The sequence below is a fragment of the Haemaphysalis longicornis genome, unplaced genomic scaffold (genome assembly GCF_048455015.1).
Source record: "Haemaphysalis longicornis isolate Haplotype H1 unplaced genomic scaffold, Haemaphysalis longicornis Haplotype H1 scaffold_938, whole genome shotgun sequence".
NCBI classification, from domain to species: domain Eukaryota; kingdom Metazoa; phylum Arthropoda; class Arachnida; order Ixodida; family Ixodidae; genus Haemaphysalis; species Haemaphysalis longicornis.
In genome coordinates this window covers 38,217-61,500 of record NW_027526467.1, presented here as the reverse complement: position 1 = coordinate 61,500, position 23,284 = coordinate 38,217, and the positions used below count along the sequence as shown (strand labels likewise).

The window sequence follows — 23,284 nt, the reverse complement described above, 5'->3', positions numbered from 1 at the left end:
TTTTCATATAATACACCTTCAAAAGTTCGCGTGCCACTGTGTCCCGGCTGCGGCCCATCAACTTAAACTCAGACAATAAAGGCACATATTTACACACTGCGCATGTCGATCATTTGTAAGCGATAGCTCATGCTTACGGGCCTGGTTATTGACACATCGTTTGGTTTGTGCAATATAGGACTTTCCACAGTCCAGTGGGAACTCGTAAAAAACATATATTGCACAATCCACATAGCGTCTGGTGTGCCTATTACCACAAGCCGCACCCTTTTTTGCATCTCCCTTTTTTGCATTACCTGACAAAATTTGCCTACTTCCTGCTCTCCTCTCTAACCCAGATATATGAGGAAGAAAAAAAATAGTAGCAGAGCGTGGTTTCGATCCACGGACCTCTGGGTTATGGGCCCAGCACGCTTCCACTGCGCCACTCTGCTGGGACGGAACAGGAGTAATTATGCGGGGAAGCAGCCCCTGCTCCGAACATTCGTCGCCATCGTTGTCATAGAGTGTATATGATAAGAAGCGATTAGCATCCTTACCTATTACCTACCAAAATTTACCTACTTCCTGCTCTCCTCTCCAACCCACTTATATGAGGAAGAAAAAAATAGTAGCAGAGCGTGGTTTCGATCCACGGACCTCTGGGTTATGGGCCCAGCACGCTTCCACTGCGCTACTCTTTTTTTTTCTTTATTGCCTGCTTGGCACATACATAGGACATGTAACACCCGTACACAAAATATTACGCACACATAAGCACTGGCCCTACTTGGGCAGTGCAGCGAGTTAAAATTCTTTCAGTGCAACCAAGCTGTCAAACAGAGGTAGCCACTCAGGCGGCTCTTTTTGAAGCCTGTAAATTTCTCTCATGTACACCATACTCTCTTTGAAATACACTCTCGCAGGCTGAGCATCCACATGAGCGTGTCTGTCAGCCATTCGTGTCTTCCAAATACTATGGAGACTCAGCAGCACAAACATATCATACGGCACGCCCCCACTGCTTTGAATGGACAAGAAACGAATGCCATGGGGCGTTATTACAAGGTCTTTTTTAAGCGTACGCTTCAGAATGTCCCAGTGAAAAACAGAGTCTGAGCAGTCAAGAAATATGTGGTCGATCGTTTCTGGCTTCAGACAAATGCGACAGTTAATGGACCAAGCCACAAATAAGCCTTTTTCTTGAAGCCATGGTTTCACTGGGAGCGTGCCAGTATGCAATTGAAAGAAAAAACTTTTCACAGATGGTCGCACAGGCATTCTTTTCACTCGCTTCAACACATCCCTTCCACCCTCTCCTCTGTACAAGGAGTGGTACAGAGGTTCGGGCAAGCAAACATCAAGCGAATCCTTATACAAATGTTTACGAGAAACACTACCTAAATATTCAACGGAAAAACGGGCTTTAAGAAATGTGAAAGAATCGACTACCTCACGGAGGTAACCTCGCACACGATTGTGTGTCACATCACTTGACGACACAACGAAATCCGACAACTCATCTCGTAGGAACACTTGGACTACAGTTCGTAAAAATAAATCATTCTGGTCTCGCAAAAAAATATATCTCGCTACTACTTGTCTCAGAAACAAGTGTGCAAGGCCGACCCCTCCGTTTTTTACAGAACGGAAAAGATTTGTTCGACTGGTGCGTTCCCATGTTGAACCCCAGAGGAAAACCGCAAATACTCGGTGCAACCTTTGCACCGCACCCCTGGCCATGCACAATACCTGCAACACATACCACACTTTTGCGACAATAAAAAGATTACAAACAGTCGCCCGCGTAAACACAGACATATCACGGCCTCCCCATTTCGACGTTTTCTCGCGCGCCTGCTCTGTTTGCTCTTTCCAGTGTTCGGAAGGGTCCCTGTAGTACTCAAGCGGCACACCCAGGTACCTCGTGGGAACCACAGTCCACTGAACGTTTTCATACACAGGTGGTGTGGTTTCCCACTGACCGTGCCAGAATCCCGAGCACTTATTCCAATTTATGGTGCTGCCAGAAAGTTTACAAAAAGCTGTGACGTCCTTTACCGCCTCGTTGATGCTGTCCTGCTCTGTACAAAACACCGCAATATCATCTGCGTATGCCAGAATCTTGACTTCAATTGAGTGCAGCTTAAAGCCATTTATTCTATTGTTGGTCAAAATCTTTAAACAGAAGGGTTCTAAGTACATCGCAAAAAGCAGTGGACTCAAGGGGCAGCCTTGTTTTACGGAAGAAAGGACAGGAAAGCTGGTACTTAATTCCTTGTTAACAATGACACTCGCACTGCACTGCTTGTACGCCATCTTGACTCCGTCTAAAATCACTGAGCCAACATTCACGTGCTCTAAAACACAAAATAACACTTCATGAGCTACACGGTCGAAGGCCTTTTCTAAATCGAGCTGCAGCATGGCGACACGACCGCCTATTGCGTCTATGCATTCTAATATGCTGCGCGCTCTGTGCGCGTTCGTGAAAATGGTCCTCCCCTTAATTCCGCATGTTTGGTGCGGACCAACTATGTCTTTTATTACTGTTTGCAGCCGCCTTGCCAGTACTTTCATGAAAATTTTATAGTCAACATTGGTGAGGCTTATCGGACGATAAGCACTCACTGACTGCAGCTTGATTGGGTCTTCAGATTTTGGTATCAAAACAATATGTGTTTTTCGAAAAGACAAAGGCAGGTCTTTACACTCATACGCTCTGTCAAGTACTCTGTACAGGGCCTCCACTATTTCGGACCTGAACGTCTTATAGAATGCTGCGACTATTCCATCCGGCCCCGGTGACTTTCCCGAGCTTAGTTCATCAATCGCCGTCTCTATTTCAGCTTTGGTAATTGGAGCTTCCAACTGTACTTTAATGTCTTCATCCAACTGTGGCAACAGTGAAAGAAAGGTACTTTTGTAATCGCTCGTAACGTTTTTATGAAGACCCAGCAGTTCGGTATAATATTCAACAAAAGCCCTCTCTATGATCTGGCCATCACTCGTAACTGTGTTCTTGTAACTTATCTCCTGAATTTCATTCCGTTTTGCGTAACTTTTTTCATCACTGAACGCCCGCCTGGTTGGCGTTTCCCCTCCCCACAATCGTTCGGCCCGTGCCCTTATCATGGCCCCTCGGTACTTTTCTGTATCGATAATCTCAAGCTCAGTTTTTATTTGTTTTATTTCTTTGTTGTATCTTCCTGGAACGGTACTTTCCTGGTTTAAGAAAAAGTCTAGTTGGTCATGTAACTCTTTTTCTTTCTGCTTTTCACAACGGCGTGCAACGCAAGCTTTTTCGATTGCGGCTATCTTGACATTGCTATTAAAGTCTTCCCACTTACCGATGACATCTTCATTATCTACGTCGAGCACTTTTTGAAGCATTTTCTTTACTTGAGCCAAAAAATCTTCATCCGACAGAAGCTTCGCGTTCAATTTCCATAGGTTCCAATTGAAGGTGGGTTTTGTTATCTTTGTACCCACGACCATCGAAACTAAAGCGTGATCACTAAAAGACACATTTTTAACTTCATAATTGTTGCAAAGTTGTATTAGACTACAGGACACGTACACTCTATCTAATCTGGCGTGGCTCTGATTTTGAAAGTGCGTAAATTGCGGAAAACTTCCGCAGGATAGTACGTGACCTACGTCACTCAAATTATGTTCCTGGGTAAGTATACCTAACAGAAGCGCGCTTGCTTCCCGGACGGGCTGTTTTTTTACTCTATCCTCGGCCAAACACACACAATTAAAATCCCCCAAAAGGATCATCTGTCTATCACACTTGAGATAGGCTTCAATGTCTTCAAAAAATCTTTTACGCTCATTTTCTTTGTTGGGTGCATAAATACAAACTATCCGCCACGCGTACTGACAATACACAAAATCACACACAATCATTCTGCCGTCTTCGCTTACTGTTACACTCTCCTCGCAAACGCCCAAGCTGTTGCGGATGAGGAGTGCGCAGCCGCCGGACGTGCCAACGGCATGGCACACACAAACGTTGTAACGCGCCCTGAAAGGCGAAATCATCCGCTCTGTTTGTTGCTCACTTTCTACCTTCGTTTCCTGCACTGCGATTATGTCGATATCGTTTTCAAGCAAAATGCGGCTAAGCTGATACTGGCGTCTTTTTGACGCCAAGCCCCTCACGTTTAAAGTCGCTATTTTTAGAGCATTTTTTAGTTTCGCAGCCATAAAAGGTTAACTGGTCATTACAACAGAGCGGCGGATTTTATACACCAAAGTAGCCGAAGAAAGGCAGGTACGATGAATAAGATGCACCACTACGTCTGCGTCTAGCATACGCGGAAAACCACCTTAACTCACACACCACTTTAGGCTCAGTCCGTGATGTTACGGGGGCCGTTGCCCCATCGGTTGCCTCTCCAGCGTTATGTTGGGCTTTGGTTTAAATGAAGAGCGCCGACCTCCTACTGCTGCTTTCGTCGGCGGTTCTTCATTCGTCGCAAATAAAGTTCCTCCCTCCTCACACAGCTCGCGTGCACGCTTCACAGCTGCCGCCCCGTTTTCCGCCGCACCTTCCTCCATTGGCTCCGAAGCTGAAGTTCCCGCCACCGTAAGCTCACCTTCATGTTGCTTGTCAGATGAGCTGACCGCTTGGGGCACCGGGAGGCTGGCTGTATCCTCTCTGCCGGCATCGTTAGGTGGTGTTACCTCGGCGTTCGTGACAGGGGGCTTCACTGCGGAGGCAGGCTCAGGGGGCGTAACCTCTGGCGACGGCACGACGTCTTCTCCTTTCGCAGCGTCCTCGGCGTCGGCGGCATCCATTATGTATTCCGCCTCACGGTCACTTTTCGTAGGTCCAGTCACATTGGCATAAGTCCGCACACACTCACTCTCGTCGTGGCCAAAGCGCCTGCAGCTAGCGCACCGCGGCACTCGGCACTCACGCCGAATGTGGCCGCTCCGGTGGCAGCGCAGGCAGACTGGAACCCGGCCGGGAACCACGACGAGGGCTTGCTCTCCTGCCACACGTAGTTGGTGCGGCAGGTCGTCGACGCTGACGCCTACTTTTAACTTAAGTGTGACCAAGCGTGTAGTCGACGACTGCGCCGTGCAGCCTTGGACACGCCAGCGGTCTCTGGTCACTTCAGTGACCTTGCCGTAAGGCCCCAGGGCAGCTCGTATTTCGTCGTCGGGGACGAAGTGGAGAACCCAATGGAGCTTCAAACGGACGTCCTGGTTCCTCGGGTGGATGACGACACACCGACGCCCCTTGACCTGCACTTCACCAGCGGCGACGAACTTCTTTGCTCCGTCAGCGTCCTTGAAAGTTACCGCCCACACATGGTTCATCTGGTACGCCCCCAAGGCGATAACCTCGGGGAGCAGTTCCAGACGAACCAGCATGTCGCGGAAATCTTCCACTTTGTAGGGCCTGGCTTTTACGTCAGCGTGCACAAAAATCGTATTGAGGGCAGTTGGTCCTGAAGGTAGATGGGGCAGAATAACTTCGTAATCCTAAGAAATAATGTTCACATCCGTTGACCTGTTACCGCGGGCCGCAGGGCCCGCCAAAGCCGCTCCTTTCACGGAGCTCGCCATCCTGCGTCCGCACTGCGCAGCGGCCGGAAGCAGAATACTGCGCCACTCTGCTGGGACGGACCAGGAGGGATTATGCCGGGAAGCAATCCCTGCTCTGAACATTCGTCGCCATCGTTGTCATAGAGTGTATATGATAAAAAGCGATTAGCATCCTTACCTATTACCTCCAAAATTTACCTACTTCCTGCTCTCCACTCCAACCCAGATATCTGAGGAAGTAAAAAAGTAGTAGCAGAGCGTGGTTTCGATCCACGGACCTCTGGGTTATGGGCCCAGCACGCTTCCACTGCGCCACTCTGCTGGGACGGAACAGGAGGGATTATGCCGGGAAGCAATCCCTGCTCTGAACATTCGTCGCCATCGTTGTCATAGAGTGTATATGATAAAAAGCGATTAGCATCCTTACCCATTACCTCCAAAATTTACCTACTTCCTGCTCTCCACTTCAACCCAGCTATCTGAGGAAGAAAAAAAGTAGTAGCAGAGCGTGGTTTCGACCCACGGACCTCTGGGTTATGGGCCCAGCACGCTTCCACTGCGCCACTCTGCTGGGATGGAACAGGAGGGATTATGCCGGGAAGCAATCCCTGCTCTGAACATTCGTCGCCATCGTTGTCATAGAGTGTATATGATAAAAAGCGATTAGCATCCTTACCCATTACCTCCAAAATTTACCTACTTCCTGCTCTCCACTTCAACCCAGCTATCTGAGGAAGAAAAAAAGTAGTAGCAGAGCGTGGTTTCGACCCACGGACCTCTGGGTTATGGGCCCAGCACGCTTCCACTGCGCCACTCTGCTGGGATGGAACAGGAGGGATTATGCCGGGAAGCAATCCCTGCTCTGAACATTCGTCGCCATCGTTGTCATAGAGTGTATATGATAAAAAGCGATTAGCATCCTTACCTATTACCTCCAAAATTTACCTACTTCCTGCTCTCCACTCCAACCCAGATATCTGAGGAAGTAAAAAAGTAGTAGCAGAGCGTGGTTTCGATCCACGGACCTCTGGGTTATGGGCCCAGCACGCTTCCACTGCGCCACTCTGCTGGGACGGAACAGGAGGGATTATGCCGGGAAGCAATCCCTGCTCTGAACATTCGTCGCCATCGTTGTCATAGAGTGTATATGATAAAAAGCGATTAGCATCCTTACCCATTACCTCCAAAATTTACCTACTTCCTGCTCTCCACTTCAACCCAGCTATCTGAGGAAGAAAAAAAGTAGTAGCAGAGCGTGGTTTCGACCCACGGACCTCTGGGTTATGGGCCCAGCACGCTTCCACTGCGCCACTCTGCTGGGATGGAACAGGAGGGATTATGCCGGGAAGCAATCCCTGCTCTGAACATTCGTCGCCATCGTTGTCATAGAGTGTATATGATAAAAAGCGATTAGCATCCTTACCCATTACCTCCAAAATTTACCTACTTCCTGCTCTCCACTCCAACCCAGATATCTGAGGAAGAAAAAAAGTAGTAGCAGAGCGTGGTTTCGACCCACGGACCTCTGGGTTATGGGCCCAGCACGCTTCCACTGCGCCACTCTGCTGGGACGGAACAGGAGGGATTATGCCGGGAAGCAATCCCTGCTCTGAACATTCGTCGCCATCGTTGTCATAGAGTGTATATGATAAAAAGCGATTAGCATCCTTACCCATTACCTCCAAAATTTACCTACTTCCTGCTCTCCACTTCAACCCAGCTATCTGAGGAAGAAAAAAAGTAGTAGCAGAGCGTGGTTTCGACCCACGGACCTCTGGGTTATGGGCCCAGCACGCTTCCACTGCGCCACTCTGCTGGGATGGAACAGGAGGGATTATGCCGGGAAGCAATCCCTGCTCTGAACATTCGTCGCCATCGTTGTCATAGAGTGTATATGATAAAAAGCGATTAGCATCCTTACCTATTACCTCCAAAATTTACCTACTTCCTGCTCTCCACTCCAACCCAGATATCTGAGGAAGAAAAAAGTAGTAGCAGAGCGTGGTTTCGATCCACGGACCTCTGGGTTATGGGCCCAGCACGCTTCCACTGCGCCACTCTGCTTTTTTGTTTCTTTATTGTCCACTGCGCCACTCTGCTGGGACGGAACAGGAGGGATTATGCCGGGAAGCAATCCCTGCTCTGAACATTTGTCGCCATCGTTGTCATAGAGTGTATATGATAAAAAGCGATTAGCATCCTTACCTATTACCTCCAAAATTTACCTACTTCCTGCTCTCCACTCTAACCCAGATATCTGAGGAAGAAAAAAAGTAGTAGCAGAGCGTGGTTTCGATCCACGGACCTCTGGGTTATGGGCCCAGCACGCTTCCACTGCGCCACTCTTTTTTTTTTATTGCCTGGTTTTGACAACCCACAAAACAACATTACAGATCATCACAATAAAACACTGAACTCAGGAAAAGTGAGGCTGCCAGCCAATAAAGGGCTGGCGTTGTCATTAAAATAGCCTCAGCTTTGTCAGCTGCTCCATTTCTGGCAGCCAAACCGGGAATACCTCCTCAGATTTAATAATTTCGACAACGCGACCAACACTCTCTTTGAAATAATGTAGTGCAAAACGTGCATCAACATCATTATACAGCCTTGCTGTGCGAGAGCGCCATATGCTATGGAGGCCCAGTACCATTACTAAATCATAAGGCACTCCAGCCTCATTGTCCACTGCAAGAAACCGTATACCATGAGGGTTTAAAGGGAAGTCTTTTCGCAGTGACCTTTGCAGTACATCCCATAAGTACACTCCCTCATAACAATGCAAAAACACGTGGTCAATTGTCTCAGGTAATTTACATCTAAAACAGTCTGTCCCCCATGGTACAAATAGCCCCCTCTGTTCCATATATGTTCGTACTAATAATGTACCTGTATGCAACCTAAAGAAAAAGGACTTGACACCTGGCTGAATTCGCATTCTTTTAACCCTCTTAAAGGGGTCCTGAAATGCCTTCCGCCGATGCATGGATGTACATGTAACCAAATAAAGCAATGTATTAGCAATCTCCTCCTGCAAGAATTTTGTTAAAGCGATGAGTATTAGCTGAGAAATCGTAAATCAAAAACCGCGCATTATCGTCGCGCCGTATTTCCTCCTCCTTTCAACTGTTTCTTCGCTGTTGGCCTCCCCTCCCATGATGCTCCGCTCCTCAGCGGTGACGAACTTCCGCTATTGCGCTCCCACAGACTGCTGTCTGCTACGGGCCAGCTCTTTCGGCTTTTTCATCTTTGTTGACCCCATGGACACTCCTCTAAAGGCTGGAAAAGTGAACGAAGGACCTGGCCGCATGTGTGCGGCCTGGCCTTGCCCTTTCGCGGTGTACGTAGCTGCCGTTGGTATCGGCGGCGAATTCGCAGCCGCGCGGGGAGAATCGTGCGCTCGTTCCCTTTGGTGCACCGCGCACTGTTTATCCAAAAAGCGCGGTCTCAGATGTGGCCCCGCTGGTGCCGGGTGTTATTTTGCGGCGGTTGTAATTCCTACTACCGGCGGCATGTGAAAAAGGACATTTTAAACCGACACAGAACCCGTGCACAAAACGCGCCGGCTTGGATCGCTTTATCAGCGGCGATGAACGGGAAGGCGCAGAGCAAACCAACGCCGCACTCGATCAGCGAGAACCCGTGTTCTGACAAGCTGCACCCATGTGTTGCATTCAACACTGACGGGAAAGCGTACGTTTGCACTTGTTTGGATAGTCGTAAAATGTCCAAACACTCCGGCACTCCGATAGCAGATGAGCCGGCGAGACATTTCGGAAAACTTTTGACAGATGGCGCCGTATGCATTAGTGTGTCGCTACGCAAAACTGATTAGACGCTCTACCGCTCTACTAAAACTCCCCTCGCAGTGTTTACGTAGCGGGATGCAAAAATTTAGCGTTTAGCGTATGCAAAGGCCACAAACGCTGTACTAAAACTCTATTAGCAGCAAAATACCGTGCGTATGTGAGGCCGCTTGCGTTTACAAAGCTGCACGCCGAGCGCGTACGTTTCAAACCTAGTGACATCGTTTATACACTGGAAAGCACAGTGTAACGTAGTCAGATATCAACCGTATGCTCAGGCGATAAGCAAGAGCTTGTTTTATGTGATTGCGCATAAAGGCCCGTTCGCACTTGCGACGAAAGCGAGTGAAAGCGGCAGGAATTCCGTCGCTTTGTCGCGCGACGATCGTTTTTGTCGAATGGTCGGGACAAATTTTCGTCGCGCGACAGAATTTCCGTCGCATTCGCTCGCTTTCGTCGCAAGCGGGAATGGAAAGTTCTGCCGCTGCCGTCTGCGCCGCAACTCGGAGGTAACCGCGCGATCTGCTCGGGCCGAACGAACGCGCACACTCCCGCACGGCAGCGCCCCAAGCTGCAGCCGGCCGCGTACATCGCTCCCGACGCCCGCCTGGAGCCCGCCCTCGGCACACTAGCCAGTATATTTCAGGCACTATAATGGAGGACATATTTTTTGCTTCCGATTAACCTAGTTCTTTGCCCCTGTGTTTTTAAATACGTGAAGTGGTTAGCACGTCGTCCTCACGCAGCTCTGTATCGTCGTAGCATCGCTGATTGTCCGAACGAAGCTTGCAGCTAAGCCAATGCAGTGACCGAAGCTGTGTGTGTGTGTGCATCGCCTCCTGTGTGTTGTGGACGCGTTCGTTTCGCGATGAAATGCGACATTGTACTTCTGCGGGTGGATAGTGCTTCCCATGGTCTGGATTATCTTTCTCGAACGACGTACGACTCAACCTCGCATGGGGTATGTGTAGTGTGCCTGGCTAAAAGCCTTCTCGCTTGCGCGCCAGAGTTGTGACTTGCTGTTCGTCCACGCAAACCGGGTGTGAGGTGAGTGCCGAATTTACGACGGGCAGGAGGTGGCTACCCATCGTCTGTCAATCGCGGTTCAGACTTGCAACGCATGTTGTGACGTTGCGTTCGTTCGAAACGCATCTCTGGATTGTTTTGAAGTTGAATAAAATGTACGCGTCAAACCCTGGCATTCGGCTCAGGGCGTTCTCTGCGATTGCACCAAATAAGTGTCACGGGGCTTTCTTTATGGTACGTACTCATGTAACATAAAATCCATGTCGTGCTATGGCCGTGTTGCATTCAATACAAACGGTTAAGCGTTTGTTTACACTTGTTTCGTTTGTCGTAAAATGTCCAACACTCCGGCACTCCGCTGGCAGATCAGCGGGCGAGCCGATGCTGAGCAGACGACTCATCTCTTTGCCGGAAGTGCGTGAAAAAGCCGCCCAATAGCAGGATGTCTAGCTCATGACGAACATATGGGAATCGATGATGTAGACATGTGAAGATGGCGGCGTCCAAAAACACGAAGGGAAGGGTGAGAAAAAAGCGACAAACTTTGCAACAAAAGTGTAAGCTTTCCGCTGCGCGTAAAAGAGTAATACTTGGCACAGATGATGTTGACGACCCTATCTAACGATTGCGCTAGTTCATTTAGTGTGCTCAAAATGCCTTTCAGGGCCCCTTTAAGTACGTCCTGGCCGGGGCCTCCAGAGTACATAGCTCTGTACATTGGCACAGGGAACACAGTATCCACAATATCATAATACAGATTTTTCCTTTTAACCGTACTTAAGTATTCTTTTGAAAACCGTGCATTCAAAAAATTAACACTTCCCACGACTTCTTTGAAAAAACCAAAAATTCCTCCATGCATATACCCAGTGGTTACAACAAAGTCAGGTAGAAGCCTGCCCAGCCTCACCTGACACACTGTCCTCAGAAAGGGGTCTCTTACATCCCTTAAAAACAGAAATCTATTTACAAGCTGTCGCACAAATAAGTGCGCCAGTCCCAGTCCCCCATCTCTGATTCGCCTGAACAGGTTGGTGCGGCTGCACCTCTCCCAATTCGAGGCCCACACGAAAACAGCAAGGACCCGATGCAGCTTTTGCACATTTGTACGTGAACAGTGCAGCACTTGCATCACGTACCACAGTTTACTAACGAAAAACAAGTTGCACACTGTTGCCCTAGCGAAGGTTGACAAATAAGCCCCCCTCCACTTGTCTGCCTTTGCTCGAGTCTCCTGTGTTTGTTCGTGCCAGTACGGCTCACTATCTTTATAAAACTGTAGTGGGGCTCCAAGGTACTTGACGGGGGTTGTTAACCAGCTTACGTTGGCAAAAGTGTCAGGGGTTGATTGCCATTCTCCATGCCAGAACCCCAGGCACTTTCCCCAATTTACAAGGCTACCTGTGATTGTGCTAAACTGTTTTGTTGTCTCAACTACTTTAATAATACTTTCTTTGTTCTCACAGAATATCGCGATGTCATCTGCGTAAGCCAATACTTTTACCTCGGACTCATGCAATCGGAACCCTCGAATTTCGACATCTTGTAGGATACGCAAACACAATGTTTCAATATACGCCTCGAGATTCGCGATCGCTGCGCCGCCTGCCGCCGCTTCTCCGCGGAGTTTGCGGGATTAGCGCTGCGTGGCTGATAGGTGGTCATGCAGTGTTTTGGTTCTCTTTCGCTTCTCTTTGCCTTTCCGCGCCCTAAACAACTTGTTAAGGTGACGTCTGTAAGCTAACTGCACGTTTAGGGCGCTTAAAAAAAACAGCGGCGTCTTGGTAGAGCGCTCGAACGCCAACAAGAGCTACCCGGGGAGGGGAGGCGGTTCTGCGCGCTTCTTGGCCGCTCTTGCGGGCGTCGGCGACGGCAGCGGCATATCACCGCTGTCACCTTCGAACACGTCAGCACAAGTGAATTCTATTTATTGTCACATCGTTTAGACCTGATATTGGCACCGTAAGAGGTTGGTTCGTTTTGCAGCGCAGACAACAAATGCGGCTTTGCTTCGAATATGTACGTCGTAGAAAAATATGTTTCGGGGATGTGATAACCCAACAGCGTACAAAAACTGTACCTTTTATGGGAATATAAGCCACGCGAAAATGTTAAGTACACTCAAAGGCTGTGCATTGTCAGATATGTGCCCACTCATGCCTTATGGTAAGAACCAAGGTATATGTTAATGACCACGGGAAAATGAATGGTCTGCAAGTCAGGAGCAATAAATAGAATAGTCGTACGGGAATAAAAAAAAACCGAGTGCAGCTTCTGAAATGCTAAAGACGTTTGTTTGAGCAAGGTAGTGTGCACCAGACCGATAGATGCGAAATGCACTGATATTTCGCTAGACATTGGGGGGGGGGGGGGGGGGGGGTGAGGAGGAGGACGCTCAACTGTCGTTGTTTACAAATGCGGAGCGTAATCAACAAATGAACGTTTTATTAATCACACACACAAGCTGCGTGTTCACTTTTCGTTAGTTTTTCGCCTTCAACGAACGGCTGATCATTCGGCGGACGCATTTTTTGAAGAATACAGGGTAAGCAGTTCACAAGAAATACGAGGTGTCGTTGAAAGAGTTGATTGATTGATTGATTGATTGATTGATTGATTGATTGATTGATTGATTGATTGATTGATTGCAGGGTTTAACGCGCCGACGCAACGGAGACGATGAGGCACGCCGTAGTGGAGGGCTCCGGATTAATTTTGACCACCTGGAGATCCTTAACGTGCGCCGAAATCTCGTACACACGGGCTCGTTGGAAGAGTGTCGTATCTGATAAGGGTCTCTGATTTCGGTTTATGCTAGAATCTGCAGTCTCCCAGTGTCATACGACGATGTTTCGAAGAAGAGTTTGGTCGCGGACGCGGATTACTCTATAAGCCCATCTTCGCGCTTCTCGTGGAGGATAAACGTAACAGATGAATCTTAGCGAGCGCTCACCTCGGGACAAGACGACCCAGCATTAAATTCGGAGTGTAATTTTGCATTATCCATCGTACTTCTTTGGTACAATGTTTGCGAAATTTACGCCGCATTGGCTTGTTCAGGGTACTGACCAATATCTGATATGTGATATTGGCAGGCGTAACTTGCGTGCTGTCAGGTATGAGTGCTCCGCTGGATTCTGTAGTGCACAAAGTCGATTTACATCATAGTGTGTATGGCCACAACATGAACATCGGAGCAAACACTGCTTACGGAGACACTGCCACTAAATTTCAGGGCAGCGGAATTGCAATCTGCATGCAAATGCTGGCTTCGGGACGCCGGCCTGTGACACACGCCCGGCGCTCATATAGATCTTTCTAAGATCGCGTCATAAACGTTTATACTCTCGTGAACACACCAGGCTTGCAAACAGAGTGCCTGCTCCACGTTATTCGGTATTTCAAACGCGGACAAACGGTAAATCGATGTCTTGAACGAGCCCCAAAAGCAACGGCGACAGGGGGGAGCGGGCCGGCGACTCCCGCGCCTGCTTTCGAAACGGGCCGCTAGGGGGATTTCAGTGGCGCCCCTACAGGCCGCGCTCGAGGCGTATAAATGCAGAACAAAAGTGGGCTGAGGGGGCAGCCCTGGCGTACAGAGCGTTGCACGTTAATGGGCGCTCCCAATGCCTTGTTCACAACTAACCGCGTGGTGCAATTCCGGTACGCCATTGCTACCCCCTCTTTGATAACAGAACCGACGTTGATATAGTCCAAAATAAGAAACAATACTTGGTGCGATACACAATCAAAGGCCTTTTCAAGGTCTAGCTGAAGCACAGCGACTCCTAGATGCATGGCATCGGAACACTCCAGCACACACCTTGCCTTGTGTATATTGGTGCAAATGGACCTTCCCCGTATGCCGCAAGTCTGATGAGGACCGACTATTTTATGTATCACTCCCTGGAGCCTACTTGCTAGTATCTTCATAAATATTTTATAGTCCACATTCGTAAGTGAAATGGGCCTATAAGACGTAACCTGCTTAAGTTTTTCAACATCTTCTGTTTTGGGAATTAACACCGTGTGAGCAGTTCCGTAAGAAGGTGGCAGTGATTTCAACTTAAATGATTCATTAAAAACAACCGCTAATACCGGTGATAGTTCACTCTTAAATTCTTTGTAGAACGCCGCAGTCAACCCATCCGGGCCTGGCGATTTCCCCGGGTTTAAATTATCAATGGCGTCTTCAACTTCTTTCGATGCTATTGGTTGTTGCAGCCACTCCTTTGTTTCATCGTCAAGCTTAGGCATGTTGGTGAGGAATTCTTTCCTGAAGCTTTCAATATCGGCAGAGCGAAATGCAAAAAGCGACTGATAGTGCTCAAAAAAGGCACGCTCGATGTGCTTACTATCCCCAGAAGTTTCGCCGTTCCAGTCAATCTCGGTTATATGATTACGACGAGCATGCGCTTTCTCGAGCCCCAAGGCCCGCTTTGTAGGTCTTTCCCCCGCTATCGCCTGGACCAGTCTTGCTCGTACAAGCGCTCCGTGATAGCACTCTTCGTCGATTATTTCTAGCTTTTGTTTTGTTTGCCTGATGTCGTCTTTGTACACGCCCGGCTGTTTGCCCTCCTGCTCTGTCAGCGTTTTTAGTAATTCTCGGAGCGACGTTTCCTTTTCGTTTTGTTGGAACCTTATGCAGCTGGCCCGTTCGATTGCTTTAATTTTTGACGCTTCTTTTGTTAGTTCCCACATTTCCAAGATATTATTTTGGCTGCCCTGTTCGAATTTGCTAATTTGGTCCTTTACTGTGTTGCTGAAATTTTCGTCTTTTAAAACCTTTTCATTTAACTTCCACAATTCCAATGTAAAATTGTTCCGACGCTTTTTGTGCCCTATTCTGCACGCGACAAGACAATGATCGCTGAAAGACAATGGCAGAACACTGTAGTTGCTGCACATTGCGACCATTTCCAACGATACGTAAATCCGGTCCAGTCGGGCGTGACTAGCGCCTTGAAAATGCGTGTATTGCACGCTTCTTGCGCCCTCCAAACATTCGGCAACATCCTCAAGACCGAATTCCACAATATGATCATACAACGAATCAGTGCTGACATCCTTGAACGGCCTTTTGCTTGTTTTGTCACGTGCAGTTAACACGCAATTAAAATCTCCTAATAGTAATATTTGCTTATCTGTGGTGAGGTGCTGCCTGATACTATTAAAAAAGTCAGCACGCTCGTCCCCAGAATTGGGGGCATAAATACACAACACACGCCACTCGACACTGCGAAAAGAGAAATCGCACACCACTAATCGCCCCGACAAACATGACGTTAACGGTTTGGACAGCTAAGCCCGGTAGCTTTCGCACGAAAAGCACGCAACCCGCCGAAGTGCCGACTGCGTGACTAACACATGCGAAGTACCTCGACGTGAAACGCCGCACCATGCTCTCAGTCTCTGCCTCCCCCTGCACCTTGGTTTCCTGAACCGCCAACACATCAACGTCATGCTCGGTTAAAAGCCGGTACACTTGGCTCTGTTTTCTTTTCCCAGCCAATCCCCTGACGTTGAGTGTAGCTACGTTCAGTGCGAGGTCGTCAGACAGTATCGTTCAATTAGAGGCTGAGAGCATGGCGCTTACCTTTCGCGTCTTGAGCTGGCTACGCGCTCCCGCCCGCCGCTGCGCTGTCCCCTGCGTTGCGCTGTTGGGGGGGCGTTTCCGGGGGTTTCCTGTCGGGTGGTATGGTGGGCTTGGGTCTGAACGACGGGCGCCGTATCTGCGTTGTTTTCGCGGGCGGCTCCTCGCTGTTCGTGTTACCACTGCTGTCGTTAACGTCTGCTGCGTCTAAATGGGGGCGTTTGACGGTCCCCGCCGGAGTCGCTGCTCCATCGGTGTCCATCGTTTCCGGGTGTTGCCCCGCCAGCGCACCGGGGGGCTCGGCCGCCAAGCACTTTTCGTCGCTTTTAACCGAGCTCTCCTCCGGTACTGCCGTCTTTGGTGGGGTGGCCTCGGGGGTTTTCACTCCCTGGGTGAGGCAGCTTTCCCTTGGGGTCACGGTGGTAGCTTCGGAGGGCTCGCCACCACCAGCGCCTTGAGCTGCTTCCTCTGCCTCAACGACGTCCATAAGGTGCTCGGTAGTACCCTCGTTGTCAGCGGGCCCCGTCACTGATGCGTACGAGGGCACGCACTGCGTATCGACGTGACCAAAACGCCGACACCTAGAACAACGGGGCACCTTGCACTCCCGCCGCACATGTCCCTTGCCGTTGCAGCGAAGGCACTGCATGGGACGTCCCGGTACCACGACGAGGGCGAGCTCACCCGCAACCTTTATCTGGTGCGGCAGGTCGTCAATCTTGAGGCCTCTTTTCAACTTCAGCAGCACCGTCCTCGTCGTGGAACCCTTGTCGGTGACGCCCTGGACGCGCCACCGCTCCCGGTTCACCTCGGTCACCTTGCCGTACGACACCAGTGCAGCTCGGATGTCGTCGTCGGCTACGCCGTGTAGTAGCCAGTGCAGCTTCAGTCTGACCTGTTGGTCTTCCGGGTCGATGACGACGCACCGCCGGCCCTTTACTTGAAACTCCTGGACTGCGAGCATCTTCTTCGTTGCTTCGGCGCTGTTGAACGTTATTGCCCACACGTGGTTTATCTGGTAAGCCCCCAAGGCGACAACCTCGGGGAGCAGACCAGTCCGTGCGAGCGCATCGCGAAAATCTTCGACCTTAAACGGCCTGGCCTTCACGTCGCCATGCAAAAACAACGTGTTTAAAACAATGCGTCCGGTAGGCAGTTGCGGCAGAATAATCTGGTACTCCTCGTTATCGCTTCCCGTTGGCCTGTTTCCGCGGCTCGGCTGAGCCGCTATCACCGCTCCGCTGGAGCTCATGATTCGCACGTCCGTCCGCGAGCGTGGCCGGAAGTAGAATGCCACTGCGCCACTCTGCTGGGACGGAACAGGAGGGATTATGCCGGGAAGCAATCCCTGCTCTGAACATTCGTCGCCATCGTTGTCATAGAGTGTATATGATAAAAAGCGATTAGCATCCTTACCTATTACCTCCAAAATTTACCTACTTCCTGCTCTCCACTCCAACCCAGATATCTAAGGAAGAAAAAAAGTAGTAGCAGAGCGTGGTTTCGATCAACGGACCTCTGGGTTATGGGCCCAGCACGCTTCCACTGCGCCACTCTGCTGGGACGGAACAGGAGGGATTATGCCGGGAAGCAATCCCTGCTCTGAACATTCGTCGCCATCGTTGTCATAGAGTGTTTATGATAAAAAGCGATTAGCATCCTTACCCATTACCTCCAAAATTTACCTACTTCCTGCTCTCCACTCCAACCCAGATATCTGAGGAAGAAAAAAAGTAGTAGCAGAGCGTGGTTTCGATCCATGGACCTCTGGGTTTGGGCCCAGCACGCTTCCACTGCGCCACTCTGCTGGGACGGAACAGGAGGGATTATGCCGGGAAGCAATCCCTGCTCTGAACATTCGTCGCCATCGTTGTCATAGAGTGTTTATGATAAAAAGCGATTAGCATCCTTACCCATTACCTCCAAAATTTACCTACTTCCTGCTCTCCACTCCAACCCAGATATCTGAGGAAGAAAAAAAGTAGTAGCAGAGCGTGGTTTCGATCCATGGACCTCTGGGTTATGGGCCCAGCACGCTTCCACTGCGCCACTCTGCTGGGACGGAACAGGAGGGATTATGCCGGGAAGCAATCCCTGCTCTGAACATTCGTCGCCATCGTTGTCATAGAGTGTTTATGATAAAAAGCGATTAGCATCCTTACCCATTACCTCCAAAATTTACCTACTTCCTGCTCTCCACTCCAACCCAGATATCTGTGGAAGAAAAAAAGTAGTAGCAGAGCGTGGTTTCGATCCATGGACCTCTGGGTTTGGGCCCAGCACGCTTCCACTGCGCCACTCTGCTGGGACGGAACAGGAGGGATTATGCCGGGAAGCAATCCCTGCTCTGAACATTCGTCGCCATCGTTGTCATAGAGTGTTTATGATAAAAAGCGATTAGCATCCTTACCCATTACCTCCAAAATTTACCTACTTCCTGCTCTCCACTCCAACCCAGATATCTGAGGAAGAAAAAAAGTAGTAGCAGAGCGTGGTTTCGATCCATGGACCTCTGGGTTTGGGCCCAGCACGCTTCCACTGCGCCACTCTGCTGGGACGGAACAGGAGGGATTATGCCGGGAAGCAATCCCTGCTCTGAACATTCGTCGCCATCGTTGTCATAGAGTGTATATGATAAAAAGCGATTAGCATCCTTACCTATTACCTCCAAAATTTACCTACTTCCTGCTCTCCACTCCAACCCAGATATCTGAGGAAGAAAAAAAGTAGTAGCAGAGCGTGGTTTCGATCCATGGACCTCTGGGTTTGGGCCCAGCACGCTTCCACTGCGCCACTCTGCTGGGACGGAACAGGAGGGATTATGCCGGGAAGCAATCCCTGCTCTGAACATTCGTCGCCATCGTTGTCATAGAGTGTATATGATAAAAAGCGATTAGCATCCTTACCTATTACCTCCAAAATTTACCTACTTCCTGCTCTCCACTCCAACCCAGATATCTAAGGAAGAAAAAAAGTAGTAGCAGAGCGTGGTTTCGATCCATGGACCTCTGGGTTTGGGCCCAGCACGCTTCCACTGCGCCACTCTGCTGGGACGGAACAGGAGGGATTATGCCGGGAAGCAATCCCTGCTCTGAACATTCGTCGCCATCGTTGTCATAGAGTGTATATGATAAAAAGCGATTAGCATCCTTACCTATTACCTCCAAAATTTACCTACTTCCTGCTCTCCACTCCAACCCAGATATCTGTGGAAGAAAAAAAGTAGTAGCAGAGCGTGGTTTCGATCCATGGACCTCTGGGTTTGGGCCCAGCACGCTTCCACTGCGCCACTCTGCTGGGACGGAACAGGAGGGATTATGCCGGGAAGCAATCCCTGCTCTGAACATTCGTCGCCATCGTTGTCATAGAGTGTATATGATAAAAAGCGATTAGCATCCTTACCTATTACCTCCAAAATTTACCTACTTCCTGCTCTCCACTCCAACCCAGATATCTGAGGAAGAAAAAAAGTAGTAGCAGAGCGTGGTTTCGATCCATGGACCTCTGGGTTTGGGCCCAGCACGCTTCCACTGCGCCACTCTGCTGGGACGGAACAGGAGGGATTATGCCGGGAAGCAATCCCTGCTCTGAACATTCGTCGCCATCGTTGTCATAGAGTGTATATGATAAAAAGCGATTAGCATCCTTACCTATTACCTCCAAAATTTACCTACTTCCTGCTCTCCACTCCAACCCAGATATCTAAGGAAGAAAAAAAGTAGTAGCAGAGCGTGGTTTCGATCCATGGACCTCTGGGTTTGGGCCCAGCACGCTTCCACTGCGCCACTCTGCTGGGACGGAACAGGAGGGATTATGCCGGGAAGCAATCCCTGCTCTGAACATTCGTCGCCATCGTTGTCATAGAGTGTATATGATAAAAAGCGATTAGCATCCTTACCTATTACCTCCAAAATTTACCTACTTCCTGCTCTCCACTCCAACCCAGATATCTGTGGAAGAAAAAAAGTAGTAGCAGAGCGTGGTTTCGATCCATGGACCTCTGGGTTTGGGCCCAGCACGCTTCCACTGCGCCACTCTGCTGGGACGGAACAGGAGGGATTATGCCGGGAAGCAATCCCTGCTCTGAACATTCGTCGCCATCGTTGTCATAGAGTGTATATGATAAAAAGCGATTAGCATCCTTACCTATTACCTCCAAAATTTACCTACTTCCTGCTCTCCACTCCAACCCAGATATCTGTGGAAGAAAAAAAGTAGTAGCAGAGCGTGGTTTCGATCCATGGACCTCTGGGTTTGGGCCCAGCACGCTTCCACTGCGCCACTCTGCTGGGACGGAACAGGAGGGATTATGCCGGGAAGCAATCCCTGCTCTGAACATTCGTCGCCATCGTTGTCATAGAGTGTATATGATAAAAAGCGATTAGCATCCTTACCTATTACCTCCAAAATTTACCTACTTCCTGCTCTCCACTCCAACCCAGATATCTGTGGAAGAAAAAAAGTAGTAGCAGAGCGTGGTTTCGATCCATGGACCTCTGGGTTTGGGCCCAGCACGCTTCCACTGCGCCACTCTGCTGGGACGGAACAGGAGGGATTATGCCGGGAAGCAATCCCTGCTCTGAACATTCGTCGCCATCGTTGTCATAGAGTGTATATGATAAAAAGCGATTAGCATCCTTACCTATTACCTCCAAAATTTACCTACTTCCTGCTCTCCACTCCAACCCAGATATCTGTGGAAGAAAAAAAGTAGTAGCAGAGCGTGGTTTCGATCCATGGACCTCTGGGTTTGGGCCCAGCACGCTTCCACTGCGCCACTCTGCTGGGACGGAACAGGAGGGATTATGCCGGGAAGCAATCCCTGCTCTGAACATTCGTCGCCATCGTTGTCATAGAGTGTATATGATAAAAAGCGATTAGCATCCTTACCTATTACCTCCAAAATTTACCTACTTCCTGCTCTCCACTCCAACCCAGATATCTGTGGAAGAAAAAAAGTAGTAGCAGAGCGTGGTTTCGATCCATGGACCTCTGGGTTTGGGCCCAGCACGCTTCCACTGCGCCACTCTGCTGGGACGGAACAGGAGGGATTATGCCGGGAAGCAATCCCTGCTCTGAACATTCGTCGCCATCGTTGTCATAGAGTGTATATGATAAAAAGCGATTAGCATCCTTACCTATTACCTCCAAAATTTACCTACTTCCTGCTCTCCACTCCAACCCAGATATCTGTGGAAGAAAAAAAGTAGTAGCAGAGCGTGGTTTCGATCCATGGACCTCTGGGTTTGGGCCCAGCACGCTTCCACTGCGCCACTCTGCTGGGACGGAACAGGAGGGATTATGCCGGGAAGCAATCCCTGCTCTGAACATTCGTCGCCATCGTTGTCATAGAGTGTATATGATAAAAAGCGATTAGCATCCTTACCTATTACCTCCAAAATTTACCTACTTCCTGCTCTCCACTCCAACCCAGATATCTGTGGAAGAAAAAAAGTAGTAGCAGAGCGTGGTTTCGATCCATGGACCTCTGGGTTTGGGCCCAGCACGCTTCCACTGCGCCACTCTGCTGGGACGGAACAGGAGGGATTATGCCGGGAAGCAATCCCTGCTCTGAACATTCGTCGCCATCGTTGTCATAGAGTGTATATGATAAAAAGCGATTAGCATCCTTACCTATTACCTCCAAAATTTACCTACTTCCTGCTCTCCACTCCAACCCAGATATCTGTGGAAGAAAAAAAGTAGTAGCAGAGCGTGGTTTCGATCCATGGACCTCTGGGTTTGGGCCCAGCACGCTTCCACTGCGCCACTCTGCTGGGACGGAACAGGAGGGATTATGCCGGGAAGCAATCCCTGCTCTGAACATTCGTCGCCATCGTTGTCATAGAGTGTATATGATAAAAAGCGATTAGCATCCTTACCTATTACCTCCAAAATTTACCTACTTCCTGCTCTCCACTCCAACCCAGATATCTGTGGAAGAAAAAAAGTAGTAGCAGAGCGTGGTTTCGATCCATGGACCTCTGGGTTTGGGCCCAGCACGCTTCCACTGCGCCACTCTGCTGGGACGGAACAGGAGGGATTATGCCGGGAAGTAATCCCTGCTCTGAACATTCGTCGCCATCGTTGTCATAGAGTGTATATGATAAAAAGCGATTAGCATCCTTACCTATTACCTCCAAAATTTACCTACTTCCTGCTCTCCACTCCAACCCAGATATCTGTGGAAGAAAAAAAGTAGTAGCAGAGCGTGGTTTCGATCCATGGACCTCTGGGTTTGGGCCCAGCACGCTTCCACTGCGCCACTCTGCTGGGACGGAACAGGAGGGATTATGCCGGGAAGCAATCCCTGCTCTGAACATTCGTCGCCATCGTTGTCATAGAGTGTATATGATAAAAAGCGATTAGCATCCTTACCTATTACCTCCAAAATTTACCTACTTCCTGCTCTCCACTCCAACCCAGATATCTGTGGAAGAAAAAAAGTAGTAGCAGAGCGTGGTTTCGATCCATGGACCTCTGGGTTTGGGCCCAGCACGCTTCCACTGCGCCACTCTGCTGGGACGGAACAGGAGGGATTATGCCGGGAAGCAATCCCTGCTCTGAACATTCGTCGCCATCGTTGTCATAGAGTGTATATGATAAAAAGCGATTAGCATCCTTACCTATTACCTCCAAAATTTACCTACTTCCTGCTCTCCACTCCAACCCAGATATCTGAGGAAGAAAAAAAGTAGTAGCAGAGCGTGGTTTCGATCCATGGACCTCTGGGTTTGGGCCCAGCACGCTTCCACTGCGCCACTCTGCTGGGACGGAACAGGAGGGATTATGCCGGGAAGCAATCCCTGCTCTGAACATTCGTCGCCATCGTTGTCATAGAGTGTATATGATAAAAAGCGATTAGCATCCTTACCTATTACCTCCAAAATTTACCTACTTCCTGCTCTCCACTCCAACCCAGATATCTGAGGAAGAAAAAAATTAGTAGCAGAGCGTGGTTTCGATCCACGGACCTCTGGGTTATGGGCCCAGCACGCTTCCACTGCGCCACTCTTTTTTTTTATCTTTTGCACACACGTAATACAAGTCACGGATAAATTAAAAACCGCCTGCCAAACTTTGGCTGACGGAAGGACTTAAAATAAACATCAAAAGTACACAACTCTTCCAAAACAGGAAGCCATTCAAGTTCGGGGTCCTGTAACTTGTACACTTCATACAAAAGCGTGACATTTTGAGAAAAATACTTGCTTACAGTGAGCGCATTTGGGTCCGCATGTTTCACAGCCATTCTGGACCTCCAAATGGCATGTAACCCTAGCGCCATTATCATATCATACGGGACTTCATCTTCGCGCTC

At 49.4% G+C, this 23,284-nt stretch overlaps 2 protein-coding genes and 10 non-coding genes across 12 annotated transcripts; all 12 read right to left on the bottom strand.

Annotated features, from left to right (window-relative positions):
• Window positions 1-362: 362 nt before the first annotated feature.
• On the bottom strand, window positions 363-434 carry Trnam-cau (transfer RNA methionine (anticodon CAU)). Its single transcript has one exon. It is a non-coding gene; the product is annotated as a tRNA-Met (tRNA).
• A 2,961-nt stretch (window positions 435-3,395) lies between these two features.
• On the bottom strand, window positions 3,396-5,448 carry LOC144154811 (uncharacterized). The gene has a single exon (XM_077685915.1). The coding sequence runs from the start codon at window positions 5,365-5,367 to the stop codon at window positions 4,351-4,353; it is 1,017 nt and encodes a 338-aa protein (XP_077542041.1). The 5' UTR covers window positions 5,368-5,448; the 3' UTR covers window positions 3,396-4,350.
• A 343-nt stretch (window positions 5,449-5,791) lies between these two features.
• Window positions 5,792-5,863, bottom strand: Trnam-cau (transfer RNA methionine (anticodon CAU)). Its single transcript has one exon. It is a non-coding gene; the product is annotated as a tRNA-Met (tRNA).
• A 177-nt stretch (window positions 5,864-6,040) lies between these two features.
• On the bottom strand, window positions 6,041-6,112 carry Trnam-cau (transfer RNA methionine (anticodon CAU)). The gene has a single exon. It is a non-coding gene; the product is annotated as a tRNA-Met (tRNA).
• Window positions 6,113-6,289: 177 nt separating this feature from the next.
• Trnam-cau (transfer RNA methionine (anticodon CAU)) lies at window positions 6,290-6,361 on the bottom strand. Its single transcript has one exon. It is a non-coding gene; the product is annotated as a tRNA-Met (tRNA).
• A 177-nt stretch (window positions 6,362-6,538) lies between these two features.
• On the bottom strand, window positions 6,539-6,610 carry Trnam-cau (transfer RNA methionine (anticodon CAU)). The gene has a single exon. It is a non-coding gene; the product is annotated as a tRNA-Met (tRNA).
• A 177-nt stretch (window positions 6,611-6,787) lies between these two features.
• On the bottom strand, window positions 6,788-6,859 carry Trnam-cau (transfer RNA methionine (anticodon CAU)). The gene has a single exon. It is a non-coding gene; the product is annotated as a tRNA-Met (tRNA).
• Window positions 6,860-7,036: 177 nt separating this feature from the next.
• On the bottom strand, window positions 7,037-7,108 carry Trnam-cau (transfer RNA methionine (anticodon CAU)). The gene has a single exon. It is a non-coding gene; the product is annotated as a tRNA-Met (tRNA).
• Window positions 7,109-7,285: 177 nt separating this feature from the next.
• On the bottom strand, window positions 7,286-7,357 carry Trnam-cau (transfer RNA methionine (anticodon CAU)). Its single transcript has one exon. It is a non-coding gene; the product is annotated as a tRNA-Met (tRNA).
• A 176-nt stretch (window positions 7,358-7,533) lies between these two features.
• Window positions 7,534-7,605, bottom strand: Trnam-cau (transfer RNA methionine (anticodon CAU)). The gene has a single exon. It is a non-coding gene; the product is annotated as a tRNA-Met (tRNA).
• Window positions 7,606-15,579: 7,974 nt separating this feature from the next.
• Window positions 15,580-17,229, bottom strand: LOC144154812 (uncharacterized). The gene has a single exon (XM_077685916.1). It carries the CDS (start codon window positions 17,213-17,215, stop codon window positions 15,986-15,988), a length of 1,230 nt encoding a protein of 409 aa, XP_077542042.1. The 5' UTR covers window positions 17,216-17,229; the 3' UTR covers window positions 15,580-15,985.
• A 719-nt stretch (window positions 17,230-17,948) lies between these two features.
• Window positions 17,949-18,020, bottom strand: Trnam-cau (transfer RNA methionine (anticodon CAU)). The gene has a single exon. It is a non-coding gene; the product is annotated as a tRNA-Met (tRNA).
• Between the last annotated feature and the right edge of the window lie 5,264 nt (window positions 18,021-23,284).